Here is an 18,345-nt window from a genome sequence, read left to right on the forward strand (position 1 = left end):
TGATATCCAGGTGGAGCATAAGTCATGGTGACACTTTTATATATGATCGACTGTAGGTGCAGCGTCTGACTAAGCGCTAATAGCACCCTGAGGGGACTCTACTATGGTAATGACATTCTAGGCCAGCTATATTAACCAAGCACCGATGAGTGAAGTGAATGCATTTGTAATAAATCAAGGGCAAATGGTTTGTGTGGCTGTTTCAGAGGCGGAGGTAAAGAGATCAAACCAGCATTGCCTCATGAGCGAGCCGTGATTTCTCTATCTGGGTGTTTTTCAGCATCAGGGACCGGTTCCTTTAGCCGCAGATTGCCTTACAGCTTGTAAATGTAATAACCACTGTGTCAGATTTCAGATTCCCGATGTGTTTCAGAGATTTGACAGCTTACCAGCAGCTCTGTCAAAGACACTAGGTCTTGACTGACCTGTGTAACATGATTCTAATGCAGTTGGCTTGTTCATTCCCGCAGGTCTGGTGATAGGCTATTCTATGACTCCACCCGTCCTCGACAGCCCCAAAGACGAACTAGTGATTGCAGCCCACACAACACTCACTCTTACATGCAGGTATGTGTGTCTGCTCTTCTCGTTTTGGACTGACTACATGCACTTGTGCATGACAACCTGTGTGTTTTTTCAGGAAATTACAAAAAATCATCATTGATAGATTAAAAAAAATGTGTTACTTGCAATCAACAAATGAGAAAAATACATTTTGACTCTGCTGCAGTTCATTTTTCAGATAAAGTTACCAGTTTTATTGCATCTTTCGTGAACAAAGGATCTGGACACTCGAGCATTGCTAATAGTTTTCATAGCATTTTATACGTCTTACATTTGTGATGCAAACTGTCAGTTTAAATAAGAAAAGTCTGCACTTGTTTTACTCTGCTTTTTCTAAACCATACAAACAATGGGCCATGTCTTATAAGAAACAGAGATTTTTTTGTTCTAAAGCAAAGCCAGACCCGATTTAAACTGAGCCTGTGTCATATATGAATCAACTCCTGATAATGATCCTATATCCCCATGAAATCTCAGCTGTGCTGTCTGCTGCCCCAAGCAGTCCCTCCTTTAACCATTTTGTTTTTGTGGTGAACAAAAAAAAGAAGAAGAAATGCTGTCTTTGCTAAAGCTGATATTATTTTTGGTCTTTTCCAGAGTATTTCTCAGATAAATGTTTTCATCTTAAAAAAAAAAAAAAAACTCCAGTAACCACACCACCAACAATCTCCCATAAGGGAAAATTATTCACTGGGGCTGTAAAATACTTAAATTATCATCTGTCATGTTTGTGTCATTTCCAGCCATCACATTTTGGCACCGTGTGCAAATTTCTGACATTACTGTTTAGTGGAGCAAGGTGATGAAAGCATAGCTATCGGTTTTCAGGCGGCCATTATGGTTGCAACCGTAATGCCTCTGGGTTAACATAACTGAATTTATGTGACAAAGCTCAAAGCAAACAAGGATGTGCAGATGCTCTGGAAAATTTATAGCACTACAAGTGCAAAATGCACACTCACAGTCACACAAACACTGTCGTTTTTTTACTTAACATGTAACAACAATTTAATAATAATATCTTTATTTAGCACAGAGTATTTTGACTGATAAGCAGAAAGAAAGTTTTATGCAATCGAACAATTACATCACTAATAAACTTACTGGATACTTTGGTAAAATGGAATCATGTAAAAAAAGAAAAAACTATAGGACCTAGGAGTGTACCTTGTGGTACACCACAAGTAATGTGACAATCTGAGTGTTAATTCCAATAATACAACTTTTCATTTTAAGTACTAAGATTAAATCTGTTCTGTGCCCTTTGACTTTTCACATCTCTTCAGGGGATCTAATACTCTGGCCTGGGCCTGGCCTGATCAGACTCTGGTTGGACGAGACCTAACCCAGCGTCACTCCCAGCTGGAGACCACCTCAGCCCCCGGGCAGAGGGTGGCCTTAGTCAGCGAGTGTCGGGGGAAGTCAGAGTTGCCGTACTGCAAGAAGCTTATCCTGAATGGGGCACAGGCCAAAGACACGGGGTACTACCGCTGCTCATATAAGGATGCCAAGGCCATCATTGATGGCACCACTGCCACCAGCATTTATGTCTTTGTCATGGGTGAGTCACACAAGCCCGCAAATGTGCTAACTCTGACACTTGAAAATTAAATTAAAACATTTAAATGACTTGATTACCTCACAGGCTAGGTATAAAGGAGTGTTTTAATCTTTTTCTCATTTTGTTGAAAGGTAATTGCCAGAGTGTGGTGCACAACAACGAATAACATTTGTGAAATCAGTTTTGGCAAAACATCTGTTTATATGTCCTTTTCTGTTGAGTCTGGATGTTTGTGGGTTCATTTTACTCCTGAACTTGTTTTTGAAAAAGAGCAAATTTCATCCCCTTGCTTGATCTGGTCCGCAGCTCTTTGGCTTGGCTATGTGGAACCTTTAGTCCTTATTTCTGTTTTCTTTGGTAGCCATCCTGTTGAAGCAGATCTCCTGTTTTGAATATTACTTTAATATCAAAGCAGACGCTCTGTTATTAGAAGTGGAAGTTGTTGAGTTTGCCTCGGTCACACCCTGGAAGTTGGCAGGATTCGGATATTAGCGATGCAAAGCTTTTGATAAAGACAGGAATGGGAAGCTAATTAAAGCATTAATGCGCTATTTGTTTTTCGTAATATCAAAATGAATAACATATCAAAGAACACCAATGAAATGTGTTTCGCTATCAATATTTTTTTGTCATATAGAAGTTTCAGACTAGCTCATAGTTTGAACTTTAGAACTCAGGACTTGTCCCTAAGGATTGCCTCTTTACTTTTCCTCGCTCTGTGTGCTGAGGGAGAGGAGGCACATGGAGAGACAGATGATTGTCATGGCGGGGAATCCTGCTGACCAGTCCACTCATGTGAAACGCCTGTTTATCCCCTCTGACAAGGTGCCAAAACAGTTTCCACAGATCTATCCGGGGGGCTGATCATAAGCAGATGGAATTGCAGCCATAAATTAGACCCAGTGTGTTGAAGGATAAAGGGGACACATGTGGATTCAATTAGACGGGCAGATGTCAGCCTTTTACTCCTTCAGGACTCTAACGCTATGCTCTAAACGTGCATATGAGTGCAGACGCTGATCTGAATACATGAATATATTGTATTTTTACATGTTTAGACTAATGCAAAGCACACAAACACCTGCTCAGCCTGCTCTGCAACCTGTCCTCGCCTCAAGTGGCAGATCTCTTCCTCCGAAACCAACTGCAGTCTGATACCTGCGGGTGATTTATTGAGAAGAAGTTAAAGTGTGAGACGCTGTGTATTATTTCTGTTGCTTGTGTGTGTGTATTCAGTCCACTGCAGGGCAGAAATATAAGCCTCTTGATATGACTCTTTGTTTGGCCTCGCAGCAGCTTAAAGTGATAGGTTTGAGTTGTGCAGAAAAAAGAAGAAGTATGGAAATAACTGAAGGCTTATCATGCAAAACAAGACGTAAGAAGAAAAGCTTGCATGTCATATAACATCTTTGGCTGCTGCTCAAACATCGCCGGTATTGACAGCAAAGCGGGAGAGATAAACATTTTTATAATAGCATAATCTCTTGCTGAGGGAATATTAGCTTTTATGGTGATAAGAGCTGCAGTGTAAATTGCCAACACAATTGCTGCGATGTCTCCCAAAGTCCTGAGCATCAGTAGCTGCGGCAACAAAAAAGGGAAGTATCGAGGTGTTAAGAATGAAACACAGTGGAGAGATATTTTCCATCACCAGAGAGCCTGAGGTGAAATTGTAACACTGTTTAGAGGAGGATTAAACCCCTTGGCTGTCTGTCTCTCAGTTGATGTGTAATAGAGGTCCTTACTGCTATTTGCTAGGCGGGGACAGACTGAGCTGTTGGTAATCATGATAAACTACACATGAGGTGCGTCCTTGGGGGTCATTATCAGGATGGGGGAGATCTGGCTGTCCGTACATGAAGTTAACTCAGTAATAGCTGCCATTACCCCAGCTGCTATCAGGGTTAACCTCTAACAGCTCCCTGTCTCTCTCTGTCTGCGTCCAGACCCAGAGCAGCCCTTCCTCAACAGTGGCAGCGTGCAGACCATTTTCATCAAGAGCCACTCCACGGATGTAATAGTGCCATGCCTGGTCACAGTGCCTGATCTGAATGTCACCCTGCAAACGGTTTGCGCCCAAAACAAATTTCTCACACTCTGTTCCTCCAGTTAAAGCTTTCAGCTGGTGCTTAAATTGATGATTTTAACAGCAGCAATCATTTTTGTGCATTTAGATGTTGTACAATCCCTGGCCACTGGAGAAGGAGAGGCTGAGATGGGACAACAAGCGGGGCTGGTCCATTCCCAAAAACATCATAGACAAGGAGCCTCTCATGATGCTTTTTTGTGCTGCTATCCTGGGAGGCAAACTGTACAGTTCGGACAACTACGTGTTCCACACTACAGGTAAAACAGTATGCTTCCTCCAAAGGTTTCAAAAGTATCCTTAGGTATTTATCAGAAAGTCCTGCAAAAATGCAACAGCTGAACTCTTAGCTGAACTTTTAACTTCAAGAGTTAAATGACACACCACAGAGCTTTGGGACACGGAGAAGACTGGGTCATTACTGTAACTGAGAACACTAAGCTAGTTAAAAAACTTAGGCAGAGCCCTTGAGGTGGATGAGATCCAAGATTCTCATAGGTCTGGATTCGAGCCTGACCGATATAGGACTTCGAAGACTGACGCCGATATTTGTTGACTTAAAAATCATATATATAAGCCAATATCTGTTTTCTTTCGAGTACACGAAAAAAGAAAATGTGTCCTTGCTAAGATAATATAACAATGCAGGTTAAAAACAATCTTGTTTTTTTGTCACACGAAGTTGTGGATTACTTGTTTAGATCAACCGGTTGTTGTGTTCATGGCACTCTAAACACCTGCATTGCCAACAGGGAAGTCGCAGAGTATGCAACATCAACACTTGTAACATAGTTGAGGGGTGTTTCTCCAGTGTTTTTTTTCTTTTTTTAAATAAATGTAAATTATTTGCTCATATAATGATCGTAAATAGCTAATATCGACTGATAATATTGGCTGGCCGGTATTGTGCCACTATCCTGTATGACACAGTTCTGCAACACTGAGTGCAAGTTAGTACCTTTGGATTAGCAAACTAGGGTGGTGGTCCAACTTCAGGAGGGATCACACTGCTTATCCTCGCTGGGGACGTTTATCCCAGGGGAGTGCTAGGATTTAGGAAAGATAACACAGTTTTCTTCCTGGTTATGGAGCAATGGCCCAGCTCTTTTCTTGCTTTTCCAGTAGAAATATTTGGGAGTTTGCCCAACCAGTCAATTTTTTATAGACTTGGAGAAAGCATTCAACCACATCCCTTGGGATGTTCTGTAGGGTGCTTCGAGAGCTTTTCAGTCCCTGTACAATTGACATGATTGGTTCACATTGCTGGCAGGACATCAGACTTATTCCCGGTGGGTACTGGACTGTGGCAGTGCTGCCCTTTGTTAACATATCTGTTTGTTGCTGAATTTCTAGGTGCAGCCAAGGGGCAAAAGGTTTCAGGTTCAGTGGTCTCAGGATCATGTCTGTGCTTTTTCGACTTCACTGAGGGATGATCGCAAAGTTGCACTGGGGCAGTTTTTCAGCAGTAGAGATAACAATTAGCACCTCCAAGTCCAAGGCCACGGCTCTCAGCTGGAAAAGGGTGGATTGCACATTCTGTGCTGGGAATGATTTTCTGCCTCAGGAGAAGTGCTGTTATCTCAGGGTCTTGTTTACAAGTAGGGAAGAGTGAAGCAGGAGACTGACGAACAGATTGGAGAAGCGTCTGCATTGATGCCGATGGTGTGTCAGTACGTTGGTATGCTAAATAAAGAATAAGATGCAAGGAGTAGAAATGAGGAGCTCACGCTATCTCTGCTGTGGCTCAAACTGAAAGATTATTTCTATGCGGTTTTGGGAACACCTTGGCGTCCGCTCCCCCTCCCCAGAAGAGCTGGAAAAGGTGACTTGGGGCAAAAGAGGTCTGGGCATCTCTGATTAGACTTCTGCCCCTGCGACCCAAACCCGGATAAAGCAGCAGAAAATTGGATGGATGGGTGAATGGAGTTACAAAAACACTCCCGACCCAGGACAAATATTTGAATTAGATTTGAGACTCGGCTTTTGTTGAAAGAGAAATTAGCTAGAAAATCAAAGGTGGTGCTAGACTGACTGCCCTGTCCCCATAATTTTCCATGGCAGTCGGCGAGCCAATTAAGCCTTAATGCTGACAATTTCGAGGCTTTTATTTAATTATGTCATTTCCTCTAAAACAACTCCATTTTCATGTAAGGATGGAGTCATTATGTCACAAGCATTAAAAGAAAAGAAGAAAAGAGAAGCAAATGGAAAAGGAAGGCATAATCTAATTTTGAAAACCTAAGCTGAAAAGGCGAGAGACTTTATGTTGAGTTTCCCTCTCATAGCGCGTGAACTCAGGGTGATCCAGATGCTCTACGCTCTGTTGTATGAGCTCATTCACCTCTGTCTTCAGAGGGCAAATGGAAACTCATATTCACCGCTCCCAGCCAAATGTAATAGCCACATCAGTCAGAGGAGAAACTCAGAGAGGCTTCACTCTTCACACTAATGGACTGTATAAACAATCAGTAATCACAGTCTGCCTTTTTTTTTAACATCCAAAGTCATTTCCATGCAGAGAGAATGACCTAAACATCAGATACACTGTCCAGTGTGCAAAACGGGATTGATGCTTCACTTCAGTTTTATTCACATATATAAACAAACACACACACTCACACATCTAGATATATATAAAATTGTGTGTGTATGTATGTATATATAAAGTTTTAGAGTAGCCTGGGATGGCTTCTCAGGTCCAAAAGAAAGTCATTTCCTCAGGAAAAACTGCTGACAATGTCACTCTTACCTCTCTCACTGTCTCCCTCCCTCTGTCTGGGTCTACCTCGCCCTTTTATTTTCCCGGACAGGAAGTCAGGTTTACGATGTCAAGCTGTTTCCTGAGGAGCCAGTACAGCTGTTAGTGGGGGAGGCCCTCACCCTGAACTGCACAGCGATGGTGGAGTTCAACGCAGGGGTGGACATCCAGTGGTCTTACCCAAGCAAACAGGTATTAGCAGTGCATCGCATGTTGTGTTAGTAAGAAGCAAACCTGAATTTACAATCACAGTTTGTTTCTCCTCACCAGACGAACGACTTGGTGCAAGTTACCACCCTCCGTGAATCTCTGTCTCAAGCCACAACGGCTTCTAGCGCCCTGACCATCCACAGTGTCAATGTCACAGACACCGGCCGATACAGCTGCAATGTTACCAGCATGGACGGGACTTACACCCAACAAACTCAGGTCGTAGTTCATGGTAAGACTTTCTTTTTTTTTGTCCGTACATTAGTCTACTTAAAGTTTGCATTAACAGTTATGCTGGCAAACATAGCAAATAATCCAGCTCTATATGCAGTTATGGACAGTCTCCACAATAATCCCTGTAATGACAAACTTGACCGATCATCTGCCGCCATCTCACCCTGTCCTCAGCATCCTCCTCTGTCACATTAGATTGTGTTTGATAATAATAATAATAATGGATTGCATTTATATAGCGCTTTTCAAGACCCTCAAAGCGCTTTACAATTCCACTGTTCATTCACTCTCACATTCACACACACCGGTGGAGGCAAGCTACAGTTGTAGCCACAGCTGCCCTGGGGCAGACTGACAGAAGCGAGGCTGCCATATCGCGGCATCGGCCCCTCTGGCCATCACCAGTAGGCGGTAGGTGAATGTCTTGCCCAAGGACACAACGACCGAGACTGTCCGAGCCGGGGCTCAAACCGGCAACCTTCCGATTACAAGACGAACTGCCAACTCTTGAGCCACGATCAATGCTACCTTCATGACAGTTGTAGTTTATATTTCTAAGTTATTAATGAAGTCACATATTTAATAGAGGTAGGAATCACCCCACGATACCATATTATCATAATACTTTACTCACACTATGATATTATTTTGATTTTTAACTTTTTGCAACATGCCGAGTATTCCAATAACATATATTGCTTTCTGTTATATCTGTTTTATCCAATAAGCTGAAGTTATCTCGCTTCATCTATTATTTTTGCTGCAAAATGAGATTGTCTAACATGCCAACACCAGCACAAAAAACTGCCATAAATGTTGCCACTTAGCTGCCAATTACATGTAATCTGCTTCTGATAATGCAGCGGTTAACTGTGGTAAATCATCTGTTGCTCTCTACACAGACAGAAACATTTACACATTTCACAGAAATTCACATTTAACTATTACATTTGCACTCCGCAACCTCCCAGGTCTGTAGGAGTATAACCAGAACACAAGCAGCTGGCAGCCAGTTGAGTCGAGTCCCCTCGAGTTTGGCTTTAACGCTGCCTCAGGATTTCTGTGCATGAGATGAGCCATCTTCCACTTTCATTTACCAGAGTAGTTGGATTTATTTAATAAAAAAATCAACATTTTATTTCATAAAATATTAAATCGATATTTGGTATCGATTGGATCGATTTTTTAAAAATCAAAACGAAACATATTACATTCATTAATTTTTCCTGCAACACGTGGTCTTTATCACTGTAAAGCTTTATTTTCAAACATTTTGGTTTGTGATATTATGTGTGACGTGAAACAGACCAAAGTAAAAGGAGCATAACTAAACACAGAAAACATGAAAGGCGAACTCTGACATCTAAAGGTGCACCAAAGGTGTCGTATGCTCCCTCTTTGATGTTTTTGAAAAGCTTCACGTTCAGATTTTTTCCAGAAGGAAAAGGGCTTTAAGGGCTTGCTCGAGTCTGCCCAGAGATCTGCTTGAGCAGTGTCTAACTCCAAAACCACGACACGTGCAACCCAGCGCACCATCCTTACCTCCTGGACAAGATCTAGAAAAATAGAGTTTGGAATTGAGAAGTTTATGGATTAAAGGGTTATTTCAGAGGAGGGAAAATAATTAATGTATTATTTTTCTTTTACCAAAAATCAATCGAATATTTACTGCTGAAGGCTTAAAAACTGACTTAAAGTCAGAACCAGAGGATTTATTCAGTGAATCCAAGCTGACTACAGTGGAGACACGTATAACGCTTTTGATTGCCACGCTTTAAGCTGAGAGAAGGCGAGTGTTTCGTACTCTGACCTTAAGATTTTAAAGCCTTTTGTGTTAACAACTGAATGCCTCTGATTCCAGAAAGACCATTTATCCACCTCGACTACAGAATTGGACCGGTTGTGGAGATAACTGCTGGCCAGAAGTCATACAAATTACAAGTAAATGTCTCTGCCTTACCGGCACCCGAAACGCAATGGTAAGAGGAGTCTCATTAAATGTAATTGGAAATGTCCAAAAGCATAATTAGGCCTCGCAAATCTGAGATTTGTAGCTCAATTAAAGAGCAGAACATCTCAGTAGGGGCACATTTTGTGTATCTGTGTGTGTCACCAGGTATAAAGACGGAAAGCTGATAAACCAGCGCCCAGAATTCAAGATGAAAAGGATGAGGATGCACCCTAAATATGTTTTGGAGATTAAGGATGTTTGTCAGGAGGACTCCGGGCTGTACACGGTGGTCCTGAAAAACAGCGATGCTGGGCTGGAGAGGAAGCTGAACATAACGCTTGTCGTCAATGGTACGTGTGTGTTGCTCTGTGAACCTCCAGTTAAAATCCCTCCAGATATTTTAGGAACAAGTACAAAGCAGGAGTGTAAAGTTATAGAGATTCACTGCCTTCCCAAGTAAGAAAAGTAGAATTTTTGTAGATTTAATTTGAAAATCTTACGAAAGAAAGGAGCAAAAGAGTAAAAAAGTTGCATGAATCAATTATAAAGAGACCTCTATCTAGCATAAAGAAGTTATGACTTCCTGGAAGAATTGATTTATTAGCTCTCTTCTTCCCCCAGTTCCCCCTCAGATTCATGAAAAAGAGGTGGCAGATCCATCCAGCCCTTACCCCAGCGGCAGCAGCCAGACGCTGACGTGCACCGCCTACGGTGTCCCCATTCCCAACATCAGCTGGCAGTGGAGGGCCTGGGGCCCCTGTGTCCTCAACAGCACCCAAAGCAGAGTGTAAGAAAAACCTCAGCCCCAGACTCATTCATATACAGCACTGGTAGTTTTGCAGCTGTGAGTGTGTGTGTGAAGATAAGGTTTGATCAGACAAGACAGGAAAGGCGGGGAGAGCAGTGCATGAAGCGTTACGTGAGACCAAATAACAAGAGGTCAGTGTGAAATTATCCACTGGCTCTGAGTGAACAAGAGAGGGAGGAGATGATAAAAAGAGAGAGAAGGTGGCGGCGGGGCGGGTGGCTGTGGGTGAAAAGAGCTAATATATAGAGGAAGGTAGAGGGGAAGTAAGGAGGGAGGAAAGAGGAGACTAAAGGAAAGTGTCTGCTCGACGTCCAGCCAGCTTCCTCCTCCACACAGTAATAATGTGCCTGTCACTCTCCTGTGCTATGGTCCAGCTCTCACACAGCACCACTATTTTGTGCATAAGCAAAGACACACATACAGACACAACACACATGAAATGCACATAAACCTCCCAGGTGTGATTGAAGCTAACTAGAGTGCTACACAATACAAATACACACTTAAAACATGTACATAAACACTGAAAGACACACTCGCTCATTACCAGGCCTCTCTTGTCAAATAAAGCCCATTTTATAATGAGTTCTCAGGGCAATCATACTCACTTGTTTCCTATTTCTTTAGCCCCAGTGTTTTGTGCGCTTCCACTGAATATCTCTCTAATATCCACCTGCCTCTACCGTCTTCCTCCCAGGCTTAATTTTGGAAGATATTGCTGTTCTGACCTTTCCGTGTCAGCATGCAACGTGAGTGCAGCTGCAAGGTTTCCATCCTGGTCTAAGAGGCAGTCTGAAACTCACAGCTTTGGTTTAATTTTGGCTGAAAGTGCTCAGTTCGTGTTTTGTTTTAGCCACTGTGGATCTAATATGCCATTTCATGGACAGTGAATTCTGCCTCTATTTTTTTTTCCAATCTTCTTTTAATATTTTGAAATTCCTTGTCCATTGTGACGGTCTGAAATACAGCGGACTTCCAGCTAAACTTGTCCTTCCTCACAGGCTCCTGTTAAGTGTAGCAGCACAGTGTGTTCCTGATGAAGTGTGCTTGATGAAAGAAAGTAATATTACAATATCAGGCTTTTGCTTTTGTAATCTCGGTGGTGCTGGCCTTTTTCTTCAGAGCCTGAGAAATTACTTTCAGGAGAGTAATGTCTTGTCTGATGTTATCTCTGTATGTGTGTGTGTGTTTGTTGCATATACAAATCTGCTCATAAAAGCACATTGTGGAGCTCTCTCATTCATGTGGCAACAGAAAACAAGTGAACACAAAAAGCAGGTCCTCACACAGTTTTAAGATTGTTTTTAATTAAAAGGAATGGTCTGCTATCGATATCTGAGCTCAGTGACTTGTTAAAAGTGCTGCTAGACTTCTATGCGAAATATGAAGCCTCATCAACGTAGCTTAGCATCGAGACTAGAACTAGGAAAAGGAAATAATCTCCTGGCTCACAAGTAGGTGGTTTTAAGGGGGCGCATCACTTCTTAAACAGTATGGATTAGACAAAGGATGCGTAATATCCTAATGACTGAGCCATAGACGTGCCAATAAGAGGAGTTTGATAAGTAATTTAGGAGCAAGAGAAAAGGCTTACTGCAAATTATTCTGCCTATGGTCCAAATGCTGCGCGCGATCTCTTTACTGTCAGTAAAATGATTTTGTGTTTTATAAATTAGTATATTTCTGCCTATCTACAGTTTTTTTTTTTTGAATCACCCCTCATATTTTTGTATACTGCTAGGAGAAAGGGAAATAGGTGTACCAATTTACTGAAACATGAAACATATGGTATCTAAGGCAAACACAGAGTTTGTACCTTTATTCTTCAACACAGGCTGAACTCTGTTAGGCAGCTTTCTTGACATTTCTTTAAGTGGTCTTCAGGAAAGGTTCTCCATGCATCTTGAAGGACATTCAAAGCACTTGTTTGGATGTTGGCTGCCTTTTGTTCTGTTGTCTGTCAAAATAATGTTGAGGTCCAGGCTCTGGGGAGGCCAATCCATGACTGATAGTGTTCCACAGGTATGCTTTTCATGCTGAAAAATGAAGCTGCTGTCAGTCAGACACTCTTCAGATGGCTCAAAATGAAAATCTGATGGTACTTGGTTTCTGTGTTTATAATCCCCAACACCACTGGCTGAAATGTGTTAAGTACAAGGGCTGGGCAAGCATCCAATGTGCAAAGTACAATACTGTAAATTGGTATTTACGAGTTATTTTTTCGTATGCACATTTACCATCAATAAATTATGTAGAGAGTAAAATGAAACTGACCCCTGTGGCCTTCTGCTAATGCAGAGTAGTGCAGATGGGTGAAAATACTAAATAAAAATAGCCTTTCATGTTCATTAGTTTTCCTGTGATGTTCACACTGCAGATAGTCATAATTGATAGCGTACTTTGTCCATTAGCTGCTAGGACACTTAGGACATAATTGCATTGGCTCGGGGCTTCAAGCTGATGTGAAATGCTATCCAGTCTGTGGGAAAAGACTTCTCATAAAACCTCAGGATATCGTTCAACGTGCTCCTTAATTCTCACCCACTGCCCAGTCTGTGCTGCACATGTCAATGAGGCGAGATGTCATGAATGTGTCTCTGCTTCTCTCCAGGGCCCGACGAGACCGGAAGAGTCGGAGTGACAGGATCGCAGATTGTCAGAACTGGCAGGACATTAACTCAGAGAATGCGATGAATGAAATTGAGCCGATCGAGTCGTCTCTCGAAGTTGTGGATGGACGAGAGAAGGTTCGTCAGGCCTCATTGCGATTGTTACTGGTTTTCTGTGGACAGACATGCTTTGCTTATAAATTGATCTCTGGGAAAAAGGATTACAGAATAGAATTAGGGCCTAACCCATAAGAAGGCTTTTCTGTAAGTGGACCTATCCGTGACCTGTGATGTTTTTATGTAAGTGTCCCAAATTCTGAGCTCCATAACAAAATTTGTCAATCAAGAGCCATTTCCACAGTAGAAATATTTAGAACAGTCTTCCTCTGCAGACTTCCTGTAAGTTCTAGTTATAAACACATCCAGGCGCACATGTACGCGTACCCACGCCTGCACATTTATAAACCACAGCCGTAAGAGGAAATTATACATACACATGCTCACGCATGCAAACGCCCTATTCTTTTCATTCACACCTGAGCGAGTTTGTGTGTCGTCGGTCTGTCAGCAGAAAACCTGATTTTTACACGACAGCAGATTGCACTTTCTTTTAAAATGTGCGTCTCCATGACATGAATTAAAGTCTCGTCCTCCTTTCCTCGCCTCGCAGAGAGTGAGCAGACTTCTGATTCGCAATGCCAGCCTGTCCGTCATGTACAAGTGTTCTGCTAAAAACAAAGTGGGCAAAGATGAGCGGCTTATCTACTTCTATGTAACCAGTGAGTATGTGTGGTTAGATATCTCTCAAACACAATGCAAAACAGGAGCACTCACAGAGCGCAACTCCCCCCAAAGGCCAAGGGCTATACTAAAACTTTGATATTCTTTGCTCATGTTAGCATTGGTAATGCAGTGTGCCATATTATTCGTTTTGTGTCATTGTGAAGTCATATTATGTTGTGTTGAAAAAAATACGTTTTCAAAGAGCTTAAACAAAGAATGATGACTATGTTGCTTCAAAGTTTGGAGAGGATTGAATGGAAACTAAAGCTTTTTTCCTTATTTTTGTGACCCTGACCTTGAAGTATTACATACTAAAATTGTGTATTTTATTATCTTTAGTATATGATTGGAGCATATTTGGCTTCTATAAGCTATAAAACCTCGAGCTTTAAGACATATTCATCCAGTGTGTGATTCTGCAAAACTTTATGGCGTCATTGTGACATCATAGGGTGTCATATTGAAAAGACAAAAAGTGTGTTGTACAGATCTATCATATGATATATTACTTGACATGGTTTCTTTAAATGTTTTTCAAGATAAACTTTGACCTTGAGCACTAACAATGAAGGTCAAGGTCAAATGCTTAGCCAACCCAGGCACTCATGTCCCCCGAGGCCTAGTATATTGTTCTGAAGCTTGAAGACGATCCATAAAGAAGCCAAAGAAACAAACTCCCTTTCCTCAGCTGGGAGAAAAAAATAGGAGCTTGGTTGGTTATGAAGCCAAAGGTTGATCATTGATTGATCCAAGTTTTTCTGCACTCCATTACAATAAAGCTGAGCGGAGTTTGTGGTGGAAAATTAGATTTGAAAAATTAATCACCTCCAAAAAAAAAAAGGTGGAAAGATTTTCAAATTGATTTCCCGGGCACAAGACCCAACGGGTCATTCTGTTCTGTCACAGGACTCCATCAGCTCTGATCCTCTGCAGGAATAATAAAGCTACTCAATGTATGATAAGCCTACAAAGAATATGCGCTGCAGTATATGATCTGTGCTCAAATGTTTCAGTAATCCAATAAAAAACAAAAAGCATGTCTGATTTCAATTTGGCACATCAAGGTTGCTGCGCCGCTTCCAGCACTCCAGCTAAGTTTGGATCACGCTCTGGAAGTCACGGTCTGACCACTTGCAGGTGCCCGTTTGCAGCGTGTGCTGGATCACATCCAGTTAGTCAAAATGACAACGCTTCAACTCGAATTCTCCTTTGAGAACATGAACCGAGACGCAGGGGAGCAAATGGGGGCGGACGGTGAGCCGCAGTTTTGTTTGTGGGGACAAAAAAGCTCCACGATGGCACATGCCACAGTAGAACTCTCTGTCCAATTCTGGCCCAACTTTGGAGGATGAGTACAGGTGCACTCCCCACAAAAAAGCCAGCGGGATGGGTTTCTGGCTGCACACATGACTTAATGTGCCTTCTTTGGGCTTGGGCGCTGCTGACTTTAAAAGTGATGATCTTCAGTGTGAAAGTTGTTTTGGTTTGACGCGGCAGGCTATGTTCGGGCTGAAATCGTTGGCATCCATGCACCGGTGGCCAGAACAGGACATCAGGGCGCAAAGCCCAAATTCAAATTCCAATCAAAACACTCAAAGCAACTTGTGGGGTTGTTCTGTTAGAACTATTAGAAGTCTGTGCCCAACACCCTGTTGCCTCTTTACGCTTTCATGCCAAAGAAATAGTCCTTGTGAAAATAACTCACACTGAGGTTGGCCTGCCATTAGGCCCTGTGAGAGTAACAAGGCCTAGTGTTGCTGCAGAATTTCTTAATCCTGTGAGCAAGCACAAACAAAACTTCTCTTTCATTTTTGCTGGGATCCTCATAGCAAGGCCATCCTACATGCATTTGTTGGTTTATATTTTATATAAATGGAATTTTTTGAGGAGTATTCATTGACGTGTAATTCAAAGCCTTTTTGTGTAAGGGTAACATACCAGCCTGCCTGTTCTTCTCTCATCTTTAAAGCCATCCCTGAGGGCTTCAATCTAGATGTCCAGCAGTCTGAGTATCCCCTGGAGCAGGAGAAAGTGTCTCTCCTTTGCAGTGCTGATAATTACACCTATGAGCAGCTCCACTGGTACCGTCTTGACCCTCGGGCCCTGCAGGACGAGGAGGGTAAGCCCCAGGAGCTGGACTGCAAGAGCGTGCACCTCTATGCTGAGGCTCTCCGTGGTGAGCTCTCCTTCCAGGAGCCCTCCAACAGCTGGGTCTTGGACTTCACCATTAACTCCATACAGCTGCAGGATGAAGGGAATTACGTATGTGAGGCTCAGAGCAGACGCAGTGGGGAGAAACAGTGCCTGCTCAAATACATCTCTGTCAAAGGTGAGCAATAAGAGGGAATTAAAGCTCCAGACACAGAGATGCAAACACACACATCTCTGAATGCAGAAAGTAGAGTCACTCTAACTCCAGCGCACTAGGCTGCACCACTAATTATAGAGAAAAACTCAACCCTTGGCAGTGGCAACACACATGGGTCGCAGCGGAACTGGCGCTGAGATGCTAGAGGCTTAAAAATACCCACACTCAAAAGATCCCACGCAGCTCGATACCCACATCCACACATAATGGAGAAAATACTTGATGCCTGCACAGCATCAATATGTAGGGACATGAAAACAGAGCTGAGATGCAGCAGGACTGAAAAGCACAAACAAATTCCTGCCTCGCTCGTGCTGTTTGCTGTGTAAGCTTGCGTCAGTCCCTGGAGGACATATGTACGCTTTAATGGGATCTTCTTCCTTTTGCCCGTATTTTCAAACCCACAAGAGTGCATCTTGTACATTTGCCCTCTTTGAGTTGATATAGTGTCGATATACTGACATAGTTTTGATTTCACCTTCTCCATTGCTGATCCGTCTCTGGCTTTTGCTCTCCCTTCTCTCTCCCATCGCAGCCCTGGAGGCACCACGCTATAAGCGCAGCCTCACCAACCAAACAGTGAATGTGACCGAGTCTCTGACGATGGAGTGCGACGTGGAGGGCAGACCTCTGCCCCGATTCTTCTGGTTCAAAGACAACCAGCCTCTCCACCAAATGTCAGGTGCATGAATAAATCACAGCAGCCCATACACGTGTTTGTAGGACGGGGCTTTCGCATCCAGACACACACGCCGACAAAAAGTCAGAAAGCCTGCCCCTCTGAGGCTTTATTTGATGGGATTCGTATTATCCACTTTACATCCCAGTAGGCTTTGTTACTGTTTACACAGATACATCGACTTTCAGTGTGATCAAATGTCAGTCCAGCTATTCAGGTAAACTTCTTGTATGTTTAATGTTGTGCTTTATTTTCTGTCTTTTCTGCCTCTGAATGATTGATAGGCGCAAAAAATAGCTGAAATCTATAGCTATAATACTGTAGTGCAGTTTTCCAAGTGGAAACATAAGCAGCTCTTTTTGTGAGTGACAGCCTCGGATTGTTTTTTCTCAGTGTGTGCGATTGCTTTTGACATTACCCTCTCATGTTTTTGCAAGTACTCGTGCCTGCTCAACAACACGCCTTTAGCTAATAACGTTGCTGTCACACATTCTCTCCAGCAAGCCTGCACTCTTGGAACAATATTTTTCCTCATGTAAATTGTGCCTCGGTGTAGGATTTCTTCTACACTTTCTTCCCGGTCAGCACCGTCAGTGCAAACACGATGCTCTGCAGGTTGCTGTGTGTGCACAACAAAGTGTTTTTCAGGGGTATTCAGTCATTTTTGGCACAACCGGCTGCAACTTTATCACGGCCCCCTTGTCGAGTCTGTGACATTGCCATCTCTCAAGATTACACCGTTGTCTTCCTGGAAAAATTCACCTCCTGCGAGAGTTCAGACTTAGGAGATTAGTCAAACGCAGATCAAGCATTACACTGTCATGGATAAATGGTCTTTGGGATTAGATTGCAGTGTTTTTGCTAAACATTGGACCACTTCAGAATGTTTTTGTCCTAGCTATCAATCCAGAAACCAAATAGAAAGGAAAGGTCTGGTTCTAGGATACCATTGCTTTCCTTTACAAGCAGGCTTCAATCCCACACACTCATACTGTGCAACAGGTGGGTCAAATAGAACTTGTATCAGGAGTTCCTGTCATGATGTTTTTGCTGTAGACCTCCTAACACGCCCACACACACCCACACACATAAAACCCTCTCAGGCCGACACAGCTCATTAGCTTTTTAGTCTCTTCTTAACATCTGAAGGAGATGAGCCTGTAGGGTGGGTCAATGCAAGTCTGAATGACAGCTGATGCCCTGGGATTACTCAGAGGGGGCTGTTTGGGGTGCACGGCGGGATGATGGAATAATAAATGAATGCTACAAATGGAGGTCCAGAGGTGTGACAAGAATTCAAAAAGGCGCTGTTGAAAATGGTGCTGAATTCGCAATGCGAAAGGGTGAAGAAGTGGCACCAAAGTCACAGCACACAGCACAGGCTTCGAATATGGGTTGGAGTGCGTGTCACTAACAAGTCCCCCCCAACTCCACCCCATCCCCCGGTGCCTCCTTCGCAGGGATCCAGCTGCAGGATTCAAACCGCACGCTTAGTATCCAGCGGGTCAGAGAGGAGGACGCCGGTCTTTACACCTGCACCGCCTGCAACCAGCGCGGTTGTGTCAACTCCTCAGCCGCCGTCAGCGTCATCGGTGAGACAGCCGCACGCACACACAATCACAGAGACACCTGAATCTATTCACCATACGCTCTCCCGGCTCTCTCAGTGTGCTTTTTCGAGTGCACTCAGGCCTGAAATCGCAGTTGTCCTTGAGCTCACATCTTCACCTCTCA

General features: G+C 43.0%; 1 protein-coding gene across 1 annotated transcript in view; it reads left to right on the forward strand.

Moving 5' to 3' along the window:
• flt4 (fms related receptor tyrosine kinase 4) overlaps positions 1–18,345 on the forward strand; it is a 48,344-nt gene that overhangs the window by 17,923 nt on the left and 12,076 nt on the right. The window contains exons 2-15 of the mRNA XM_063491317.1: positions 471–567; positions 1,851–2,125; positions 4,072–4,193; positions 4,300–4,471; positions 7,022–7,161; positions 7,240–7,411; positions 9,275–9,392; positions 9,530–9,714; positions 9,986–10,151; positions 12,784–12,919; positions 13,452–13,560; positions 15,534–15,893; positions 16,468–16,614; positions 18,072–18,203. Coding sequence (XP_063347387.1) covers positions 471–567; positions 1,851–2,125; positions 4,072–4,193; positions 4,300–4,471; positions 7,022–7,161; positions 7,240–7,411; positions 9,275–9,392; positions 9,530–9,714; positions 9,986–10,151; positions 12,784–12,919; positions 13,452–13,560; positions 15,534–15,893; positions 16,468–16,614; positions 18,072–18,203 — 2,331 coding nt within the window. The remainder of the gene's footprint in view (positions 1–470; positions 568–1,850; positions 2,126–4,071; positions 4,194–4,299; positions 4,472–7,021; positions 7,162–7,239; positions 7,412–9,274; positions 9,393–9,529; positions 9,715–9,985; positions 10,152–12,783; positions 12,920–13,451; positions 13,561–15,533; positions 15,894–16,467; positions 16,615–18,071; positions 18,204–18,345) is intronic.

The sequence above is a fragment of the Pelmatolapia mariae genome, linkage group LG2, assembly GCF_036321145.2.
Source record: "Pelmatolapia mariae isolate MD_Pm_ZW linkage group LG2, Pm_UMD_F_2, whole genome shotgun sequence".
Lineage (NCBI taxonomy): Eukaryota > Metazoa > Chordata > Actinopteri > Cichliformes > Cichlidae > Pelmatolapia > Pelmatolapia mariae.